This window comes from Terrapene carolina, unplaced genomic scaffold, assembly GCF_002925995.2.
Source record: "Terrapene carolina triunguis isolate 2854851 unplaced genomic scaffold, T_m_triunguis-2.0 Scaffold234, whole genome shotgun sequence".
NCBI classification, from domain to species: Eukaryota; Metazoa; Chordata; order Testudines; family Emydidae; genus Terrapene; species Terrapene triunguis.
Genome location: NW_020664585.1, coordinates 9,241,855 through 9,264,997, shown reverse-complemented (window position 1 = coordinate 9,264,997; position 23,143 = coordinate 9,241,855). Strand labels below are relative to the sequence as shown.

The 23,143-nt window shown below is 41.4% G+C and overlaps 1 protein-coding gene across 1 annotated transcript in view; it reads right to left on the bottom strand.

Annotated features, from left to right (window-relative positions):
* Positions 1-23,143, bottom strand: part of AACS (acetoacetyl-CoA synthetase) — a 60,910-nt gene that overhangs the window by 3,237 nt on the left and 34,530 nt on the right. Inside the window, exons 6-16 of the mRNA XM_026657016.2 lie at positions 22,627-22,708; positions 19,967-20,114; positions 17,012-17,092; positions 14,431-14,555; positions 10,556-10,620; positions 10,276-10,398; positions 8,772-8,885; positions 7,756-7,881; positions 5,266-5,335; positions 3,507-3,565; positions 1,538-1,740 (exon numbers count right to left, since the gene is read on the bottom strand). Of these exons, the coding sequence (XP_026512801.1) occupies positions 1,538-1,740; positions 3,507-3,565; positions 5,266-5,335; positions 7,756-7,881; positions 8,772-8,885; positions 10,276-10,398; positions 10,556-10,620; positions 14,431-14,555; positions 17,012-17,092; positions 19,967-20,114; positions 22,627-22,708 (1,196 nt within the window). The remainder of the gene's footprint in view (positions 1-1,537; positions 1,741-3,506; positions 3,566-5,265; positions 5,336-7,755; positions 7,882-8,771; positions 8,886-10,275; positions 10,399-10,555; positions 10,621-14,430; positions 14,556-17,011; positions 17,093-19,966; positions 20,115-22,626; positions 22,709-23,143) is intronic.

Sequence of the window (23,143 nt, the reverse complement as noted above, 5' to 3'; positions counted from 1 at the left end):
AGGCATCAATGTTTGCCAAATTAGGCTTATAGTGCTTTAGAGAAAATGCTTGAAGACTTAAGCTCATATGCACACGGCCTGCCAGGAACTACCCTGCACCTTCCGGCCTTGCCAACAGTGAGCTGCTCACAGAGCAGCAGGTGGCAACTGGGGATAGGGCTTTTAAAATGGAGAGGCTCCTCCAGTGAGTTGGAAGAAGGACAGAGGAGCACCAAGCAGGCTCCTCTGGGACCAGGCTCCATAAGCCTGACTTACAACAGGGGGGTGTCAGTAACTCCACTGAAGACAAGACGGGTTACTGTGCTGCATGGTTGAGTAGAATCAGGCCCAGCATGCTCACCTGCACAGACACGTTTGAAAATGGAGCGTCTCTCTCAAACAAATGTATAAAGGTGTCCACCACTCTGTGGAGGCAGCAGGGTTTTCCTTGGGAAGGAACGAGGTGTTCGACTTTGCAGAAGGAGCCCCTGTGGTTTAGCAATGACACAGTCCGTCATTTAGTGACCGTATACTCTTTTCTGGGGATCCCAGCTCCAGCCTTCCATATCGGTACTGAATTACTGGAAGCTCTCTCACTACTGCTTATATTTTTTCTGAATTTAGGTAAAAAGTTAAACCAGGGAAAGTATTTTTGATGTCCATCTCTGCTTTATCAGAAGAGAAGGTTTCCCACACTTGAGAACAGAGACAAGACGACTAGATCTCTATATAACATGCAAATATACCCATTAAAGTACGAGACATTCACACCCGTGCTCACAAAACTGCACACTAGACCAGATAAAGGCCATCACCAGGGACTTCCCTTTCTCCCTGGCCTTGTTAAACACACCATATTAAGATCACAGATTTAGAATAGCTCAAGATGGAAAAGATTCATTTCCACTGAGCCCATTCAATGGGCAGAGCAAGATATAGCTGTGTTGCAGAGAATGTGTCTGACATTAAAATGATGCCGCACTGGTGCTATATATAGTGTGACTGTAATTATATATTTGTTAGACAAATGAGAAAGGTCTCTTATTGTAGTTATAGCTATTGTTAAAAATATGGATGGACCTAAAATTGAAATGCAAAACTGATGTAAAAGTGATTTCAAACATTTGCTCAATGCTCTCAGCTTTCAAAAACATACCATTTGAAATGGAAAAAAACCTAAAAGGCAAGCAAAAGCTTTTTGGCACACGTAAAAGCTAAAATTAGTTTTATAATATGTATTGAGAAAGCACAGAAAGTATTTTATAAGAAAAATAACAATCTTTAGCTCAGCAGGGTACATGTATATTTATAAACCAAGGATGGGTAGGGATAGTTCCCAAAACAAGCTTAGTTGAGATGCAAAAAAAACAAAAAAAAAAAAAAAAAAAAAAAGTGAAGTCGCTAGGCAACATAGACAAACTATTTATAAAACTTGAAAATGCTTTTTAAGATGCTAAAATTTCCAGGCGTGTGGGTTTGAAGAGCGATGACAACTGCTCCTTAATTACTGCTCAAGGTGAGCAAGAAAAAAAAATTAGGCAGTGTTTTCATGACATACCGGAATGCCTTTGGTTTCTAGAATGAGGCTAGGAACATGTCTGGCAGACAGCGCTATGCGTATCGCATCCCTAATCCTTTTCACCAGATCCTGACTGAACACCTGGTCCGACGCCATCTTCAGGAAGAGGATCACTCTTTCCTCCCCCTCTTTGTTGTACTGAGGGACACAGAGGCTATCTGAAACCTCCTCAAAGGCTTCCACTGAAAGAGAAGTAGAGTGCTTCGTTATCACATGCACTTGTTTTCCACTGGATGTTTTGTTTTTTTTTTAATTTTACACTAAAAGGACATATCTCCCATCATCTGTTCTGGCACTGATGAGGCAAACAACAAGCAGATATTGACTGGGATTCTTAAAGAGAACACCTAAGGGAATTAGGCACACAAGTGCCACATTGTCAGTGGGATTGGCCTACCTAATTAAGATTTTCAAAGAAGTTTAAGGCAATTAGATAAGCAAACCGCACTGAAAGTCAGTGCACTTGGGTGCCTAACTCCCTTGCGGTTTTTTGTTTTTTTAAATCCCAGTCATTGATTTCTGCTCAAGTGAATATCAAAGTTTATAGACCCAATAAATACTGGACTTAGGTCAGGCCAAAATTTTGATATAGTTGTTGGATTAATAAACCTTTTTGTTCAGCCTAAGCAATACTACCACGGCTAACTAAGGTACTTCTATACCCCCGGTTATCACTGTCTGAGCACTTCTGGGTCCTTAATGTATTTATCCTCAACAACCAAGTGAAGTAGGCCAATGCTATTATCTCCATTTTACAGATGGGGAATGGAGGTCCAGAGAGACTAAGTGGCTGTCACAAGGTCACACAGGAAGTCTGTGTTGGAGCAGAGAACTGAATCCAAGTTCGAGCCCTGACCAGCCTCTCTCTCTCTCTCTCTCTCTCTCTCTCTCTCTCTCTCTCTTTATATGACTGCTTTTCAACCAGTCATGAGGCAGGATGTCTTAAGTACATTTCACCGTGCGCAGCTGGATAATCCAGGCAGTACAATCTCAACTGCATTAAAAAAAGGTGAGGGGACATCATCAAAACAGGCTGATCACAAATTGGTTCAGTATTCAACTGCATCCCCAACTGAAACAAACATTTATTTACTATACTGATAGTTACACAGCAAAGCCCTTGAACACAGGGAGCCAGAATCAGAGCTCAGTTCCACCAATGTAACCTGGATCAGAATCTGGCTTGTATGTTCCAAAAACAAGACAAGGGAGAGACTGTTCCAAAGCTTACGTAAGGGAGTAACTAAGTGAAATGTAGCCTAGGGCAATAGCCATGAACATTCTGAAAGTTGCCCCTCCACCCACAAGGGAAGCTGACCCTCCAGACTTCACATTGTACAAGGAGGACAGCTTTTACAGCAAAACAATACCTCGATTCACTACACCAGAGGAATGCTTGACACCATCTCTCTGCCCTCCCTCATCGCTGTTAACTTTCTGCTGACTTCATACAGTCACACACTGCCTTTGTGCACAGAGTCACTTATGGCAGTTAAAAAAAAAAAAAAAAAAAAAAAAACACACACCAAAGCGCACAAGAATTTATTTCAGCTATTGATAATGGCTCACTAAAAACAATCAAGTACTGTCTAACAGTTCGCCTTGGAAGGACAAACCACGGAAATAATGGATTCTCTTAAAAAGTCACATAAAACGGTTCGCACAATTTTTGTAAGCCTTATTACATGAATGCAACATCTTAGGAGGAAAACGCAGTGCATTTCAGTTAGTCACCTCCAGCTCTGTAGATCCTTTTGGAACGGAAGCAATTTCATAGTCAGCAAAACAGTATTTCGTTGTTAATGATATCCTCTTCTTTAGCCCCTTTCCAATGAAAGATCTCGTGTGTTATTAATTAAGCCTTTCAACACCGCTGTAAATGCTCACGTTTCGGATTTAAGGCTACACAAATGTCACAGTTGCAAAAGGTGGATGAAAGTTTTCCTACCTATGTTATAGATTTCGGAACTTCCAAATCTCACTCCATTTGGATTTAGCGTACCATCACTGAAAGTTACACACAAACAAAAGAGCATTAAAAATTTAATTAGGGTTTGATGAAGAAAATAAATGATGCAACTTATCAAGTTTCTCAATATTTGGTATAGTGAAATATGCAGGAAGTTGTAGTAGAAATAGGATTACAAGAGACTTTTGTCTAAAAAGCTTCGTGCTCATCAAAATGAAGTTTTACACAGAATCTAAACAAACCACATTCTTCCCTTCATCATTTGTTTCCTCCGTGCTCCAAAGATTGCACTGGTATTTCTCACTTAAACCTGCATGCACACAGGCCTTCATAAAAGTAGCCACCAATATCCAGCCACGAAGTAACAGAGCCAGGTGCTTTTGTGGCACTCCTTGGCATTGTTAGTGTCTTCCCCTTCCCACCACCTGAGGCTGAGCATCTCCATTTCTGCAGCACTTCTCACTCCCTGCAGACAGTGGACTCCACGAGCTGAGCCTATGAACTGAACCAGGCCTGTTGCGTGAAAAGCTGAACACAATCCTGGACCACTAACTCGCCATTAAAACTAAGAGCTGATTGGTAAATACTGCCATATAATTTAACAATGCTCCTGATCCTGAAGTTCTATTAACTCTTAAAACCTCACACTTAACCTGTAGCTTTCAAAAGTGGTTTAAAAAGGTGGGTAAGTACCATTATCCCACACTGCCATAGGAAACCTGAGGCACAGAGAGGTTAAGGCAGACATTTTCAGTCCCTCCATTTTCTGGGAGTCCACCTTGAGACATAGCAAGGCCTAATTTTCAGAGGCACCGAGGACTTATCACTGAAGCCCACTAGAGTTGTGGTGCTTGGCACTTTTGAAAATTATACCCATGGTGTCTCAGGTTGGACCTCTGGCAAAAAACCAAAACAGAAGAATTCTAATTAAAGGATCCTTTTAGAAGTGCAGGCCAGTGACATGCTCAAGTTTATGCAGCAAATCAAATGCAGAGCCAAGAGCTGAGCCCAGTTTTGACTCCCTGTCTGGTGCCCCACCCACTGGGCCTTACTGCATCCTGTGAAATCCCAGCTTCTCAGCAACGTGACCTCTCAAAACCCAAGAGGACCTGTAGGCTAGCAATCCTGCACATTTACAACGTGCTGTCCCTTAACTGTGAACTTATGAGCAACTGAAATGTTAGAACATAAAAATGGCCATACTGGGTCAGACCCAAGGTCCATCTAGCCAAGTATCATGTCTTCCGACAGTGGCCAATGCCAGGTGCCCGAGAGGGAATGAACAGAACAGATAATCATCAAGTGATCCATCTCTTGTTGTCCATTCCCAGCTTCTGGCAAACAGAGGCTAGAGACACCATTGATGGACCTATCCTCCATGAACTTATCTAGTTCTTTTTTGAACCCTGTTATAGTCTTGACCTTTCACAACATCCTCTGGCAAGGAGTTCCACAGGTTGAGTGTGTGTTGTGTGAAAAAGTACTTCCTTTTGTTTGTTTTGAACCTGCTGCCTATCAATTTCATTTGGTGACCCCTAGTTCTTGTGTGATGTAAATGTTGAAAATTTAAAACGCTGAAAATAATATACTAGAATCCTATTTCCTCATCAGATCCGGAAACTCAGCCAGCAAGCCAAGTGGGGAGTCATCTGAAATATGCACATGTCCTCCTGCAACCTAACAGAGCCTGCCAACTTTACACGTTCCCTCAGAACAGTTTTACCAAAATATACTTTACCTGCGGCCAAGCATGACGATTCCTCCTGTCTCAGGATTTATTTTGCAGTAGTCACCATGGGCCCAAACACCTGTCAGAAGGTGACAAAGTGTTAACCAGCCCATCTGCCATCAAAGCAGGTCTGACTGACTTTTACCATGCAACTCCAATTTAGTTACCAAAGACCAGAAGGGGACAGCACCAGTGTGGGGAGAGTGAGTTAAGCGGAAGATTAAAAGTTAAGTGTGTAGAGTTTAGCTAGAAGATGACAAAGGGGGGACACAAGTCTAAAAGTATGTGGAAGGTGCAAGCTCTTTGATTCTGTCAGACTACTCCTGTGAATATGCACAGCCCTTAGCGCTCCCTGCGGTGAGTGCTATCTAATACTAAACATTCCAGGCACGATTCTGATCCTCCACGCAGTGGTTTAACTCCCATGACTTCAACAGAGGCTTGTTCTAGCACGCTGCACAACATGCATCTGTATGGAACCCAGATGAGGGTCCTCCAATAGAGGTAACAACATGCCGGGGGCGGGGGGGGCGAAAGAGTGAATGTGAGGTCTTCCTTGGTGTCTCCCTCCACCTTATCAGCAATTCTGGGGCAGAGGCACTCTCTGGGATTACATGGCAGGCTCTCAATGGAGTCCACAGGAGGCTCCCATTTGCTTGATGGAGTTACTCTGAATTTACACTAGTGCAAAAATCAGAATCAGACCCCTAGAAGCTGGGCCAAACGTGTTGGGCCAGATGTTTTCTCTCAGCTACAGTGGGGTTAACATGGAGAAACTCCAGTGCTAGGAATGGAAACGTGACCTGGCTTGACTCAAATTTTGCTTAAAGGACAAACAACTCCAACCATGTACGCGCAGGCACCACTCCATTCCTCAGCTAACACGTTTTATACTTAGCTTCAACCTGAAACACATTTCTACAGACCACCACAAAAATTGGGGTTTCCAACAGATCACTGAAACTACAGGTTTCTCAGAGAAGACTGCTGTCAAACACAGCGATCTGTCCTTTTAGAGTTGTGGTTGCTACGGGTGCACATGCACACGCTTTTACTTGGATTCAGTGGTCCCTTTTGTGTTTAAAGACCCCCTCTGTTTAACGGCCAGTTAAGTGAAATGTACTATAACTGCCAAAGCATCAAGAAGAACATAGTTCTATACAGCCAAAGAAAGAAATTATCTATTGTTAAAAGTAAGCGCACAACTCTTTCCAGCAGAAAGCTTACAAACAAAAACAGACAGATGATGTGTCTGTGTATTGGTAACTACTGTCACAGCTAGACAGAATGCGTGCTATGGTTTTCTACGCAGTCTTTCAAATTGTAGTAAGACAGCAATGGAAGAACACAAAGACTGTTTTGATTTGTGACTGTGGAACAGTTTGTGTGGAAAGCTGTCAAAGATCTGTTTTAAGCATATCAGTGCTTTATTTTATTTAGAGTAAGACTTATTTCATTGTGTACGATCCTATGCTATCTGCTAGGAAGAAAAAAACTTTATAGTAGAACAAGTGTCTGCATTTCAAGTTTTAATGTGTGGGGTCTCGCCCAGCATGGTGATGTCAAGCAGTCGTCCCCCTTCCCCACCCCCAAGGACGTAAACTGGCCACTTGGTATAAACAATGGGACAGAAAAGGTGGCTAAAGTTATAAAAATGGCAGCAATAGCTTAATATTGCTTATAAAATAAGAAAAGGGCCCAGGAATGGAACAGTAAACAGACCCCTGTGGTTAAGTGCAAGGTAGCACTCTCCTACTGTAGAGTGTGGCTTCTCGCAGTTACTCACTTGAAATGTCTTTGTGAGGCTGCGATTGATAAATGTCTCCATCTAGCTCTGAAAAGAAGTGGACTCAAGGTCTTGATCCCACAAGCCCTTGCCCAACGTGCAGCAGGGAGTGCAATGTTGCTGTACTTCAGTGCAAGTGTGAGCAAAGGCTATGGGTGGACCCAGTCCTCCAGAATAAGCACAAGCAGCATCTAACCCACTGTACATCTGTCCCCTTACTCGTATCAGCACAGGGCTTGTGCGTGAGTGGAGAACGTGCATGTCACACAAGATACTGGCTTACCCCTCATGCTAATGAGGTACTAGGCCAGGGCTCATCTCCTAGGACTCACTTCTAATACTAGGCAGCAACAGTCTGGTATCAATATAGTAGCACTCAATAGAAGATTGCTCCTTTCACACGTATACACCCAACAGCGTACGCCTGTGCTGAGCCAGATCAAGTTGCTGTAGCAGTCCTATCTGCCTAATGACAGCAGTAACAGAAAGGAATTAGTTTTCCAGAAATTTAAATTTGACTAACCCAGACTGAAATTCAGACCAAGCACCAGGGAATAAATAGCAAGATATTTATCAAACATTTGTTACCCTAGCAAATCTAGATACTGTATCTGCCCAACTATGGGAAAGAGCAGGCTTATAATTTTGTAAACAATTGCCAGTTCTATATGCCTGGTCAGTTCAAATAATGAACTAAGCATTTCACTACGTACCTGGGAATTTTGAAAAATAAGCTTTCCTGTATTTGTTTCCATTCTCATCATTCCAGAAGTGCGTAGGCTGACAGGGCATAGGCTTGGTACAAACCAGCTCTCCGCTTTCCCCCCAAACTGGTTTGCCTGTTTACAAATAGAAACAGATTTTCTGCATTTCCCTTTTGTAAACTGCTGGGTACCAAAGCAAAGCACATAGGATTATCCTCTGCATAATGGTAACACCCAGAGGCCCTGTCACTCTGGGCATTGGCAGCTGATCTAAAAAGTTTATGGGCAATGGGCTAAATTCAACCTTGGATTTAACTTCAGAGTGTAAGGTTAGATGATCTAATGGTCCCCTCTGCTCTAGCCTCCTGTTTATCACATGCCTCTCCCAAATACCCCTATATTAAAACCAAAGACTTCAAATTAGACCAAGGTATTTCAGTCCTCAGGAGCTAAACTTTGAGCCACAGGGACAGAACAGGAAAGACCAAAGTACTACCCATGCCCAAGGTCCCTAGAATGGCAGGAAACTGATTAGGTGAGATACATCCAGATGATCACAGCGGGCAAATCATACTCCACATTGCAGAGGAAGGCCAAAAAAAAATTCAAGTTTAATGGAATTACATCAGTGGTGAATTTAGTCCAGTGTCTGGTATAGACAGTTTTTAATTGGACAGGACTGTAACTAGTAAACACAAATACAAGATGTTGGGATATGGTCTCATACTAACACAGGGTCCTAAACAGCCATCAGATTTGATCAGTCCAGTTTCTTGTGGGACAAGCTTCCACACCAAAGACCACCACCATTAAGGGCACGGTTGTGAAAGGGTTTTGAGATCACTAACTCATTTACAGCTAGCCACTTAGCCACAAGATGGCTGCCACTTTTGGTCATTGGGTTGGATTATCAGCTGATCAAGAGATGAGACAGTGTCTCTCAGTCTCATAAATCACCATCCAAATTCCTGCAGCTATTACATTTTAGTTAGAAATTCCTATGGAGTTGACTAGAAAATGGTTACCTTCATCATTCCACGCTTCCACTGCCATGCCCAGGTTCCTGGCCTGAATCTCTCCTTTGTAAACCGGGATTGTAACATTCTGACCCATGAAACATGAAATGATATCTGTTCCACCTATAACAAAAGGAGGACACTTAGAATTCAGACACTTTTAAAGAACTTATTTTTAAAAGATCAAATAAAGGCCATGTGGAGTTCTTATTTTATTTTCACATAATACTGAAAAAAATTCCGTCCACTTTAAGTAACGAAACCTAAAATACACTGCTAAGATTGTAAATTGCATAGAAATAGTAGACAATGAAAAAAGTTAGAGGCTTTTCTTACAATGTGCATGCCCTTTGTATAGGCATATACCTTAGAGACTGAATTTTTTTCTCCCACTAGTTTTACACTAGTATAAGCTTCATTAGCTTCACTGGAGTAACTCTTAATTTACACGGAGTGAGAGTGGCGATTCAGGCCCTTAGTCAACAGTTAGGTCCCAGATTCATAGATGTTTGAGATGAGAAAATGACATTTGGTTCCTTGTGGCATCTCGCAATCAAACAGTATAGCTGGACTAGATAGTTGCTGTTGGTCTGTTTCTATTTCTTGTTCTTGTGCATTAGCACAAACGTAGTTATGTTTGGGATTTTGGCACTCATGGGGAATATTTAAGCCTTAATTTAAAAAAAAAGTTTTCATTCGAGTAATTAGGATATTTCTATTCATATTTAAATAAAAGGCAGAGTTACAACAAAAGGCCCAATCCTGCAAATCTCACTCACATGACTATTCTTTGACATCAGAGACTATTAATAAATGTCATCTTAAGGTCCAGACGTGCTCCCATTAAAGTCAGAGACAGAACTCCCATCGACTTTAATAGCAGAAGGATTGGACTCTGGATTTGGGGTCTAAACTAGGTTGACATGGTCCCTCTGAGACCTGACCCTTGGTACCCCGCACAACAGGGCCCTGTACGAGTGCGACTTTATATGAATAGAACAGAAACTGCCCAAGTGAGCTCTCATACTACACTGGACATGGCTTAACACATCTCCATTGTTAATTACATAATCGACACACTGACCCGTCTATCGTGGCCTTTAACTGAAATAGGAGCCTGGCAAAAGTCTCCTCAGGAAGAGTTTCCTGGTGAAATCAACTACGCAGAAAACAATGCGTGCTGTAGGTTAACAGACTCTTCCTCCTCTCACCCTGCGGCCCCTGAAGACAGCCAGTCAAAATAAAGAATCCTGCTTCCTTACATCTACTCTGTCACAATAATTCCATCTCAAAGTCCTTGAGTGCACCAAGTTCATTATACTAATGCAATGGCATGTTGAATTATGCAGAAAAACCCTGCACAAGTCAAAGGTAGTTGCAGTTTAAGTATAACCGAGGCTGACTGATCTCCAGCCCAATTTTCCTGTAAACAAAGTTGCAAAGAGGCAACGAAGACGGAAACTGGCTACAGAAGGAATTAGCAAACGTAAAAAGCTTTTGGAGTAAGTATTACCTGAAATGGATCCCAGGAGGACGCTGCTCTTTATATGTTTGTAGACGTACTCGTAGCTTTGAGATTTGAGTGGTGACCCTGTAGATAGTATAGTATGAAGTGTTTGAAGATTATGGGTGTCACCTTAAAGAGGGAAGAAAACCAAGAATTACAAACATTTAAGTTTTATCATATTATCTATTCACCACTTGAATAAATCCAAGAAGTCAAACGTAACCCTCAGGTCACTGTCTGTGGACAGGCTACAAGGCCAGAGAAAAAACAGAGGTTTGAAGCTTACATGGTTTTAAATTTTTCTCTTCTAGCACAGCCAGCCACTTTGCACCTGTTCCAAGGATGGTGATCCTACAGAGGAGAAAGACATTTTCAAGGATTTTGATCCTGCAAGTATCATAGCTGCCCCTAAAGTTTTAACGATTCTAGGCATGTCTTTTTCAGCAATCAAAATTAGTCAGGTCATTGGAGTCATTTCTGTAACATTGAAATTTTTAATTCTGGCTTTAAATATTAAGCACAGCCTTCCCACCTAGCGGAAAGTGTTCACTTACAGTTTCAGGAACCCTTAACTACAGAGCACTCCAAATACATTAGGAAATCTCCTAACATATAATTTGTTAATTTGCCATAATTGCCCTGTTTAACAGGGCATCGTTGCCTTGTTATAGTCTCATATATCGGAACTGTGTCATTCCAGTGCAGTGTAGTAGAAGACAGTAATTCACGTTTTGCTCTCAGATAGACTTCAGTTGGAATTGTGTGTGTATGAGAGTTGCATACACAGAGAGCAGAGTGTATATATGGCAGTATGTTGAAGAATTCTAGAATTGGGGAGTTTTCATAAGGAGAAAACCCTGGTTCAGCACCTTTCAGCTACTCACAAAACAAGACAATTTTTCCCTACACTTGTCGAGTTAAAGGCTAAGGCACCGTGTTTAGTATCCAAGTTTGAGCAGTCTCCTCCTTCTCCCAGTTGCAAATTACAGATCTTTAGGACAACGCAATCAGCTCTGCAGGATTACTATTCACATAAGATATTCACACCAACACTGAAGACACAGTGTGAAATAAATATTTCAATTAATGCAATAAATAAATAAGATGTATAGCTGGAGAATGTTGTCAAATGCAAGAAACAGACAAGCCAGTTAAAGCATCAGGAGCATAAACATTTTCCTTACATGCTACCCCTCTCTCCCCCCAATCAAGCTTCACAACATCCCGAAGAGTTAAAATATTGTTGTAATACCCATTTGTTCAGGTAATTAGAAGCAAAGTGACTTACTCAAAGCCTGTATCAGAAATAGAACCCAGGAGTCCTGGCTCCCTCCCCCTGATCAAGCCAATGGACTCTAGAAGCATTGCATAGCAAGCAGCAATGCGGTAAAAAGAAATCCTACTAAAACTTTGAAAATCTCCAAACAGAACAGTGGGTGTTCTTCAAAGTTAAACTATCCAAAGTAATCAATGAGGCTTAATACCTACATTCATCTACATTAGTTAAAAATATAACTGGGGCTGAAATAGAATCTCAAGAGCTTCATTTGCCTACTGCTTTAATATGTGATTTCTGAGATGCCATTAATCTAACCAAGAAACAGATTTTTAAATGACTGCATACAACTCATTTTCAGTTCTCTTATCACAAAGAAGGAGAGGGAAAAGAAAGTGTTCCCACACACCAATTAAAAAGTTAAAGTGAAGCCTCACCCAACTCCATTTATTGCTGGAAGTGTTAGTCTGATCTATATATTAACCTTTAAGAAATCCTGCTCCTGTGTAAGTAATGCTCAAGTGATTTGTGCTGGCATTGTGTTAGTTTTACATGGTGGCAATAAACTCCCTTGAGGAGATGCTGAAGTGTATGAAGATTATTATTATTTTTGCAAGGTGCTTTAGAGACATGCAAGTATATGGAATATTGCATGAGCTAGGGATGGGCACCTATTAGTATAAAGAATAAATCACAATCTCTTCTCTATTACAAATGGGGATTGGATGGTCCTTTTGCTGTGATTTACTACAATCATATGAAGTATTTTTATTCTTATGCAATATTTTACTTACTAGCGCCCTCTGAGCCATTTATTATAAAGCAAGGATACTCTATACTTGTCTCTGGGTTTTTTTGGTTTACTATTTGACATACTCTCTTTCAGAAGTCTGTGGAGTAGTTCCCCCCTCCCTGCCGACTGCATTTAACACCAGTTTACCACCACTTAACCCAGGGGTGGGGCCAAAAAGTTTGCCAAGGGCCACATCTGGGTATGGAAATTGTATGGCGGGCCATAAATGCCCACAAAATTGGGGGTTGGGGTGCAGGTTCTGGGGTGGGGCTGGGGATGAGGGGTTAAGAGTGCAGGAAAGTGCTCCGGGCTGGGACTAAGGGGTTCGGAGGGGGATCGGGGCTGGGTCAGGGGTTCAGGCTCTGGGCGGCGCTTACCTCAAGCAGTTCCCAGAAGCAGCAGCATGTCCCCCTTCCAGCTCCTATGCGGAGGCACGGCCAGGCTGCTCTCTGTGTGCTGCCCTGTCCACAGGCGCCGCCCCTGCAGCTCCCATTCACTGCAGTTCATGGCCAATGGGAGCTGCGGGGGCCGTGCCTGGGGCAGGGGCAATGTGTGGAAACACACACCCCCCCCATTTGCCTCTATGCGTAGGAGCCGGGGGGGGGGAGGGGAAGAGAAAAGACTTGCTACTGCTTCCAGGAGCCGCGTGGAGCAGGGCAAGTCCCCGACCCCACTCTCCGGCAGGAGCTCGAGGGCCAGATTAAAATGTCTGGAGGCCTGATGCGGCCCTCGGGCCGTAGTTTGCCCACCCCTGACTTAACCCCTTGGTATGGGCTAAATCCAGCCCTACTGAGCAGAATCTTTACTAAAATCATCCCAATCAAGTAGTTATTGCTATTCAATATTACCAGGGTAACAGTTATGTGTAGCACACTGCACCTTCATGACAGGGCATAAGATAACAGCCTTTAATAGCCAACATGAATATTTTGCAACAAAACTACATTAGAAGGCTAGCATACAGTTGGCTAATGCTTTTAGCAATAGATTAAAATATTAGACCTGCATACATGAACTGCTTTCGTTTACCTTCCGCATACCAAGATGATGCTCAGAAATAATTATTCTATTTCTAGACTAACTTTTTACCCCACTGGTTCTGCTCTTGAATAAAGTTAAACAGATTTTAACAACTTTCCACTAGAAACAATTTCACTAAGACGTAACCTTTAATTATAATAGCCAGCACCAAAATGTCAATTGTTAAATATTGCATAGCACAAAAGGCAAAGCTGCATTTTAATTATTAATTGGCAATTAGAAGGTGACATGCACTACATCCACTTTCCACCACAAGTGTATTAAAACTGAGCATTAATTTAAAAACATTGGGTATTTAAATAGTAAAAATGTAAAGTTCTGCTGTTTAACTCCAGTTTGCAAGATGGTATAGTTATAAAAATCAATGCTCTGTCCAGTGTGCAAAGGTAAAATGTCATGAAAGGTCTTAAAGCTGCTTTTGTTTCAGTTTTGCTATTTCTTTATGCACCAGTAGAGGGCACCTGGCACCTCATGTTCACACAGGGATATATGACAATTAATAAATTGCTTGACAAAGAATGAAACAGATTAGAAAGCAAAATATGAAAATACAGGCAGCCCTGCTGAACGGTCCCAGTCAATTTAAGGCTTTCAAATTCTATCAAGCACCATAGTCAGGTTTATGCTGCGTAGTCTGAAATAGAGGATTCTTGTTTCACAAAAACTGAGTGCCCTGAGAAATTACTCTTTAGACTGCTCCCAATTACTGCCTTTTGAAAAAGCTGCTCTTAAAACGGACTACTGAACTGACATTCTTTATTTACAGGGAATCAAAATGCCTGAATGAATTCTAAAACACACATTCAACCCTTTGTCTTTCACTCCCTCTAAAAAGGGCATTTCAGTCTAAGATTTCAATAGTTTATCCTAAATTAAGCCAGAGTTTAAAAAACTATGCCACCCTATATGTTGGCTTCAGATCATGCAAATAGCCTCTATTGAAGCTGTTTTTATGTGGGATTAATAACAGACTAACGAGTGAAGACAGCAATTTCTAGGACTTAAAATGAGAAGAAGTTCTATAGTTCACTTCAACATCTTGTTTACCTACCCTAGTCGGTCAACCAAATCCCAGAGCACATTGGGTGATGGAACAAGAGGAGATCCATCATATAAGACCACCGAAGCTCCTGCAGCAAGCGCAGATACTAACCAATTCCACATCATCCAGCCAGTCTAGAATAGACAAGACTCCTATGTTAGTTTCTATCTTTGTGAGCTCACATACTCTTAGGGAGACATCTCTTCCAACTATTTATTGACCTGTGAATTCAGTCTCTCAGTGTTACTTGAGAATGCTACTACATTAACAGTAAACCAGTTTAGAGTCAATTCATCAGAATCCATGGACCAGTTTCAACTGTTAACATCACCGTAAATCCTGGGTAACTCCAGTGAAGCTATTCAAGATTTACACTGGTTGTAGCGGACTCAGAACCTGGCCCCTGCTTTAGTAACCTTATTTCAGGCCTTCAAAAAAATTGGGGGGGGGGAGGAGGGAAGACACATGGAGTTAATGTAGGGCCCCAAAATGTGTATGTCGGTTTTAAATTACCCCAATAATATATTCATAGGTTTAAGGCCAGAAGGGACCATTAGATCACTCAGTCTGCCTGCCTAACACACAGGCCAGAGAATTTCATCCAGTTGGTCCTATACTGAGCCCAGTAACTTGCACATGTACCAGAATGGCATCCTGTCTTGATCTGAAGACATCAAGGGATGGAGAATCCACCACACACAGAATAGCAGAGTCCCTTGTACTTATACCCTACAATAGCTGTAATCTGGGATATGACTTACCTGGTAATTACACACCAAAAATACAATTTATTTTGTGTAGCAACTTTCACAAATACTTTAGGTGGTACTTGATTTGGTATTTAGCCCAAAATACTTCACAGGATACAAGTGACAGCAGGTATTTGAGAGAACTAAAACACCAATTCTGACATGGTTTGTAGTATCTATTGTGTATTTTAGGACACTCAATTGCTGCTTTACACTGAATCCCTCCATATGCCAACACAATATGTCTTGACATTTTTTAAAAAAAACTTTTCATCAGAAGCTATGGAAGTTCCAGCGTTCACTGTATGTACGCATCTCCTTGCGGAACACAGGTTTGGTGCCTGTGCTAAAAAAGGATTCTTCCCTCCCTCCACCCATACATGTCACTTTGGTGGCATATGGGGGCCTGCAGCCGGCCAGGAAAGAATCTCCATGGCCCAGGCACTGAGTAGGGCATCTGTAAGTGGTCCTACTTGCCCAACTCCACTGCAAGCTCCAGCAGACAAGTCATGCTAGGAGTGTGTTCATAGCACTGAGCATTGGAGATCATGCTTTTTCAGAGCAGCCTGGGAGAGGCAGGGGTTGCTCTAATTCACGTCAAGGGCCAGAGCAGCCCCTGTTCTGGCCTTTGGCAGGACTCTTACAAACTAAGCACAATATGTAGTTTTCCCACACCTCTAATTTTTCCTGCCTCAAACTGCTACAGCCTAAGAGTTTATAACAAAGATCTGAGTTTATGCATACTTCTGCTGATCACGCCTACTTGTATTATCTTGTTTCCCATTAAGATACGAGTCTAAACAATGATGGGGAAAAATAACCCGACTCCTCAGTGGAGGCAATATAGGTTAGCTGTTACTGCCACAAGTTTATACAGGAGCTCACCAGGGAAAGACAGGTTAGCCAAGCAGAAACTCCTTTTATACCATGTACAGTATTGCAGATACCTTCTACTTTGCCACTGCCCCAAAATGATATAAACGAACTCCAGCAAAGATAATTTAAACCTTCCCCAACAGCATATAAATGACTGTTGGGAGCATGGAAAGCAACACAGTTTAGTAGGAGAATATTTAAAATGTTTGAAAAGTCCCCAAACTATCCTTTTAAGCTTCTATTTTCTTAAAAAGAAGTCACTGTTAAACCTAAGTTGCACTGTGTTGACTACGTTAGCACCAAATAAGGACTGTTAAACTCCAAGGAGTCACAAAACAACCATGCTATTTTCTTCCCCTTATATTATTAGAAATCACTCATTTAGAACATGAGCATTTCCACAATGGAGAAGACCAGTGGGCCATCACATCTCTGATAGTGGCCAGAACCAGGTGCCTCAGAGGAAAGTGCAAAGAAAAAAGTCCAAGTGCACTTATGGGGTTCCCAAGTGGGGGTGACAGAGGTTGGCTCATGTGCCAACCATGAAGGTTCATAGCCTTTTAGATATCCCCTCCACCAGGCTCCCAGGGAGGCACAGATTCTTGCCACTCCACCAAGATGAACAGAGTAAAATTGCCACTCATCTCCAACATGGCCAGATCCCCACATGATGCAGGAGAGTAGAGCATGCTTTGAAGATGCAACTGAGGATGTCATTACAGCAATAAGCTTAAAATCCAAAAAACCCACAATCCATTTCTCACTAATTAGCAGGAACATTTAACACCCAACTGTATTTTATTAATCCACCTATTTTTTTTTAACCCAATTTGAAAACAGCTATGCTTATAGAGACCACTAGAAATACATAGAATTGTATTTGTAGTACTGTGGGAAATGTCCTCCCTCTTTTTTTTTTTTTTTTTTTGAAAAAGTGTTTTATAAGTGTGGTAAGTCCCACTTGCCGTTGTATAGTACATAATAACGTCATTGCTGGTCATGTTGCCATGAAGAATATGCTCCTTCAGGTGCTGAATTAGTGTGCCCTGAAAAATAAAAAAAAGTGAAGGGGAAAATAAGTTTATGTAAATATAAAGCAAAGATCTGGTGGGAAAATATACTTTTCAATATCCTAATGCTGCACAGTCCTCACCAGTGAGTATTTCAGGGTTACAGACAGGTATTGAATTCCACCCCCGTTCAAAGTAAAAAACAGGCAACAACTCCCACACCTATCCACGTCAGCATGGATAGCATTCTCCACTCCCCCTTCGTATAACTTTCCATCCTCCTTCACTAGATCTCAGCAGTGTCTGCACTTAACCTACAACAAAACAACCTGCTCCCTACAGAACTGCAGCATCGCTCCATAGCCAGCCACTAGAGTAGTGCAGCACCCTATGTAGCCCATAAGGATTTGTCTACGTGGGGATATTGACCAAGAGAACTATAGCGGTATAGTTATACCTATACCCTTTGATAGACCACTCTAATTCTGCAGATCTATTTCCCCAAGTGAACAAGTCCTTTGACATGGTTTCACGCTCACAGTACACCCAGCTGACTGGTAGGAGTGAGGGACACAAAGTTGTTCTGGACTTAGGCGTCATGGCACAAAGCATTCATGTTATATACTAGGTCCCAACAGTAGCTCAAGCAGTCTCAAATTTTAGTTCTTTGGAGACTGCTGACAGAACTACATAGACCTCCTCCTAAGCATTTGTACGGCTGGCAGCATGGAAAATTCCACTAGCCAATGACAATGCACTGAACTATGCTATTACTCATTTTTCTCTTTTATTGGAAATGTGGCTAAAATACTTTGGATCATTCAAGAGTGACTTTGCAGGATCAATGAATTTATAAACTGTTTCCCTGTGTAACTTTACTACAGTGACACATTAAAATAGTTGATTTAAAAACAAAAGCTGTACTTTGCATTTTTGCAAGTGCTCATGGTGGAGCTATTAGGGACTTCACATGAATCAAGCAAGATAGATGTTGAAAGAAAATCCATTATAGATAAAAATTTAACACAAAAGAAACTAATGTAAATTGCATATGCTTTAAGGGATGGAAAGGAAAAAATATTAAATAAAAAAATATACAAGCAAATCCAATTTTCCCTTAGCATCTCAGAGGAGCCACATCTGGATTTTTACCTGTTAATGCTTCAGTGCACTGAGATGTCACAATGCTGCCATCTAGCTAGAGACTACTTTCTACAACCTGCATTTTAAATGCAGAATTCATGGCTTTGCTATAACCACAAATAGTAAATTAGAAGCAATCTTGCACAAAAGACTTATGCACATGTTTAAAGGGACTGTTCAGGTGTGTAAGTGAAACGCAGGCCTAAGTCTTTGCAAGAGCAGGATTTTTACTGGTATCCTTAGTTACAGTCCTGTAGAAATTGAGACTATACCCTATTTGGATCAAAGTCAATTAAATTTTATTGCCTCTCCTTGCCAATTTACACTTTACTATTTCAGAGACTGAGAATCCAAATGAAATTTTTAAAGATGAATCCACCCACAAACTATGAACTACTACTCTGGAGAAAATGGAGTGTAAACCAGGTCAGAGTGGTAGAACACTGCTGAGCTCTTTTGAGACAAATCCCTTTAGGTCTTGGATTCTAGCTGAAAAACCTAATATTTTTTTTGTTTCAGAAACGCACACACACACACACACACACACACCTTACTTCTGCCTGCAGGATAATACATTTTAAAGGTTTGTCTTCCTTTAAATTATTTATGGCTATCATTTAAATATACACCACAACAGACGTGCAGAGGAAACATATGAGCTTACCATATTGCACACAGGTAGATGAAGTTAAAATTACAAGGAAAAAACATTTCCTGTAAAAAGATCCAGGGGATAATCAAGCTATTTTAAATCCACTGCGATCAGTATTTAATACACTTTTGCTGTCATTTCGTCTCCTTTTGTATTTTTAACTATTGAAATTAAACTTCAGCTGTATCAGCACCTCTGTGTGGCTCCAACCAAGTTGGGAGGATGAGGCAGATGAAGGGGAGGGGTAGGATTCAATGGCAAGCTAAGCAGCTGTGTAAATAATCTGGTGATGAACAGAACCTTAAAGAGGGAAAATTCCCTTCCCTTTGTCTTTTAATCTATCTGGTCAACTGCATTTATCACACACCTTTGACCACCTTCTCTGCTCACTAACTGTCTTCACAAGTGCTTATCCTAACATTCTGAACCTGGAGCAGCTACCAACAGCTGCCCAACTGTCACAAAAAGGTCTGGTCTACACTAGACTATTAGACTGGTTTCACTACCTCACTCAGGGGTGTGGCAAATCCACACCACTGTGCGGTGAGTTAAGCTGACCTAACCCCCAGAGCAGACCATACTAGGTCAACGGAAAAATTCTATTACGTTGCTGGAGTGTTTTAAAATGTAGACAAGCCCTAAGTGAATTTACTGATGGAGATGGTTTTGGATTGACAGCTCAAGTGGCTGAATTCTTCTAGTCACAGAAGCCCAGCACTGGGGTTGCAAACTTTCCCCATGTCATCTCTGCGAATGAGACTCAGTCCTAACCACAGTTTTCAAGGCTCATTCAGTCGTTCGTCTCTACCAACAAGGACATCAGTTGTGCCACCTGTGGTTGTGTGACGGCTACTTGTCCACTGGGAAGTGTCGTGAACAACCAAAACAAGCTCCAGATAGTAAGGACTTTTGGTCCTTATTGACCCATATCTTTCAACTATGGACCTACAGGTGAAAGGTTTCACATAGTTATCAAAAGCCACTGAGCCAACCTGTCCCCCTTTGAAACTATCACCACATACACTAAAAAAATAAAATAAAAAAAATAAAAGGATGAAGCTCCGATGGTTATAAATAGATAGTGCGACACCGCAGCCCCAGGAGGGAAGACCTACCCCTGCTGAATGAACCATGCATTTTGGTGCTCCTGTTGTACCAGATGAATACATGATAAACAGAGGATGACTGAAGGGCAGCTGTTCAAACTCCAGCTGGGGGGCCTGGTCTCCTTTCCCAGTAGCAAGGAAATCTTCTAGAAAAACACTGCACAAAAGAGGGAAAAACTACTTAACACTGCTTCAACTTCAAAAAAACCAAGATCAACTGCTAATCAATCACAGACATCTATAAGATCATTTTCAGACCCAACAGCACTCTTACAATAATGCAGTGTGTATATGTAACCCCACTTTTATTCTTTTGGCTTCTCAGACCTTTGTTTAAATTGCTTAGCTGGTTGGGGGTTTTCTTTAAAATGAAATGTCAACAAAATGTTTAAGACTAAGATATCAAGGGCTATATTTGAACAGGCCTACAAATTTGCACATATCAACAGTTGTCACCCTTAAAAGCCCCATACAGAGGCAGAGGTAGCAGGTAGGTACTTGTATAGGCCCCGTCACACAACCAGAGAGCTTGTCTACATTTGACTCACCACACAGCAAGCCAAGGTGTGAATCTACAATGCACCAACTTGTGGCACAGTTAACATCCTGTGCAGTCCCTACTACAGGCACACTGGATGTCCCAGAGTGCAAATTAGTGTAATACTTGGAAGTATAGTAGGCTAAGCCATGCACCGGGACCTTCCTGTGCTGTAGTGGAGTCCAGATGGAATGTTACTGTTCAGCAAGCTGGGGCATTTTAGAATAATACCTTGCCACACTAACTCACCATGTAGACAGGCCTTAATATAGAGAGACAGGCCTGAGAAAATCTTTGAGGCATGGCTTGGAATAAAGGATCAGTCCCTCAAGGGAAATATTAGTTACAATGTGGGTCCAGGATGCAGTGCAGACAGAATGGCTGTTATGACAGTCAGAAGGCAGCTATGCCAGCTCTTGATTCAGCTGTGAATGTACTTTTGGCTTGTAGTATCAATTACAATGAAATTGTTCTGAAGTAACACAGAATCTGACCCTTAGTGCACAGTTTGGAACATTAGCAGTATCAAAAGGTATCTGAGTAACCTAACTCTGAACAGTAAATAAACCAGCCAAACTACCTCTAAGTGGCATTTAAATTGTTCATTGCTCGATTTTGGAGCATCCTTTCCACTCCTCGTTATACCCGATCTCATTTATATAAATGTGCTAATAGGATATTTCACAGAGCAAACATTTTCTTTAAGATGATCAATAAATCAAACTCAATAACTGTCATTTTGTTGCTTTTAAAAAAGTCTCACCACACTTTTCATGTTCAAGTTTATCTGCAGTATCCAGTAATCAAGTAAATAGCAATGGAAAGCAAAACTCAGGTCTACCGAGGGTAGCTTGTTGCTTTGTATAAAGCTAAATGAAGTGGATAATGTAATTTTACTGTATGCTCCTATTTTATATCAATTATTGCACAGACAAAATGTGAAATATGACCGAGTAAAAGATATTACAAATCTATGTTGGGGGAAAGAACAAGAGGGAGACAGCAGTGATAAATCTAGTATTGGCAAGCTGAAAGATGCATTCATTTTGTAAGCAAACTAATTGCATCTCTCTTTGTAGAGAGATTTCTTGCTGGGTCAATGCTAATAACTGGGGCGGGGGAGGGGGCAGGAGAAGAGAAGAAGTGTTATAATGAAAGAAAGCAGATCAATTGCTCATTTAGCTTCATGCTTGTCAGTAGTGGGGTTTCTCTAATATAAAGCAAAAAGTTTACTGAAGCACACAACATTTTTACTAGTCTGACAAAAGTACTTTTTGCATCCCCATCCCATTTCCCTCCCATTATTCTATCACAAGTGTGTGAAAAAATTCTGCTGAATGGATAGTTTACAAAATAAGGGTTTTTTAAACCAAGAGGTTTTCTTTTAGAGTACTGCAGCATCCTTAAGCAGTGCCAGAAACCTAAGCACACCATCACTATACTAGAGCATGCAACACAAAGTTAAAAAAACCCTGATTAGTCTAAGTCAACTTCCAAGCCTGATCCTAAAGCCCAAAAACTCAAGAATCATTCCAATGAAGTCAATGGGCTAAACTCTCTGGATTTACAAAGGTGTAAGTGAGAGCAATGATTCCATTATTGGAGTTACTTAAGTATAAGTGAGAACAGCTTTGATCCAATAAAACTGCTTGCATAAGGGCTGTATGGTCAGCTCCGAAATTTTGTGCTAAATACAGAAAAACAAGCGAAACAAGTTAAAATGGAAAGAAGCTTAAAAATCTGATCAACTGAGAAAGGGGGGGGGGGGGAGAGGGGGAAAAAAGATAAAAAAAAAATGGTTTCTTCAGTGTCCGGTCAAGATTATCCCACAGATCTAAGAGAAGAGCTTCTTGTGCTAGGTCAAGTGTCCATTCTCTTCTCCATGAGATTTGTATTGCCGCATGCCTGAGGTTCCTTTACGTAACAGGAGCCTGATACTTCGATTCTTCCCAGAGGAGATGATGTTGGGCCCCTAATATGAAGTTCATTTAGTTACAAACAGCCAAATACTAAAATTTCCCAACATTCAGGGACATACTGGTGAGAAAAACCCATGTAGGGTTCCGGGTCCACCCCATCTCTAGTTCTGATAGAGACAGCACATGCCCAGAAGTTGATTCCGTCCCATTACCTGTTTGGTATTTTAGAAATATCTATCACTTCTTTCGATGAAACATATGGAATCACCACCACTTTTCTTAAATCTGGGAGTCCTGGGGGGGGGGGGGGGGGGGGGGGGGAGAAAAAGAGTAGAAAAACCATTATTCACTTATTTCCAGTTACATAAACAAAAGGCCTCTTCTCTGTTCCGTTAGTCTGTGTCATGTATGTACTGAGTAATGGAAACAATTCAAGCTTTTCCCAACTCCCATCTTTCTGTTTGTCACTGACAACATCAAACAGCACCAGCAGCAAGAGATTGAAACTTGGATGTAAATACAGTGTAACATCAACAATGGGAGGATTAGAACCAGTCCCACGGGCCAAGTTTTTCCTATTAGAAAAATCCACACAACCCTGGTGAGTCACAGGTTTCATGAGCATTCATGAGAGCGTAGTTTGGCTATATGAACATGAATAGCAATACCCAGCTCCTATAGACCATTGTTCATCAGGAGATCTCAACATGCTTTAAACAAAAGGCCAGT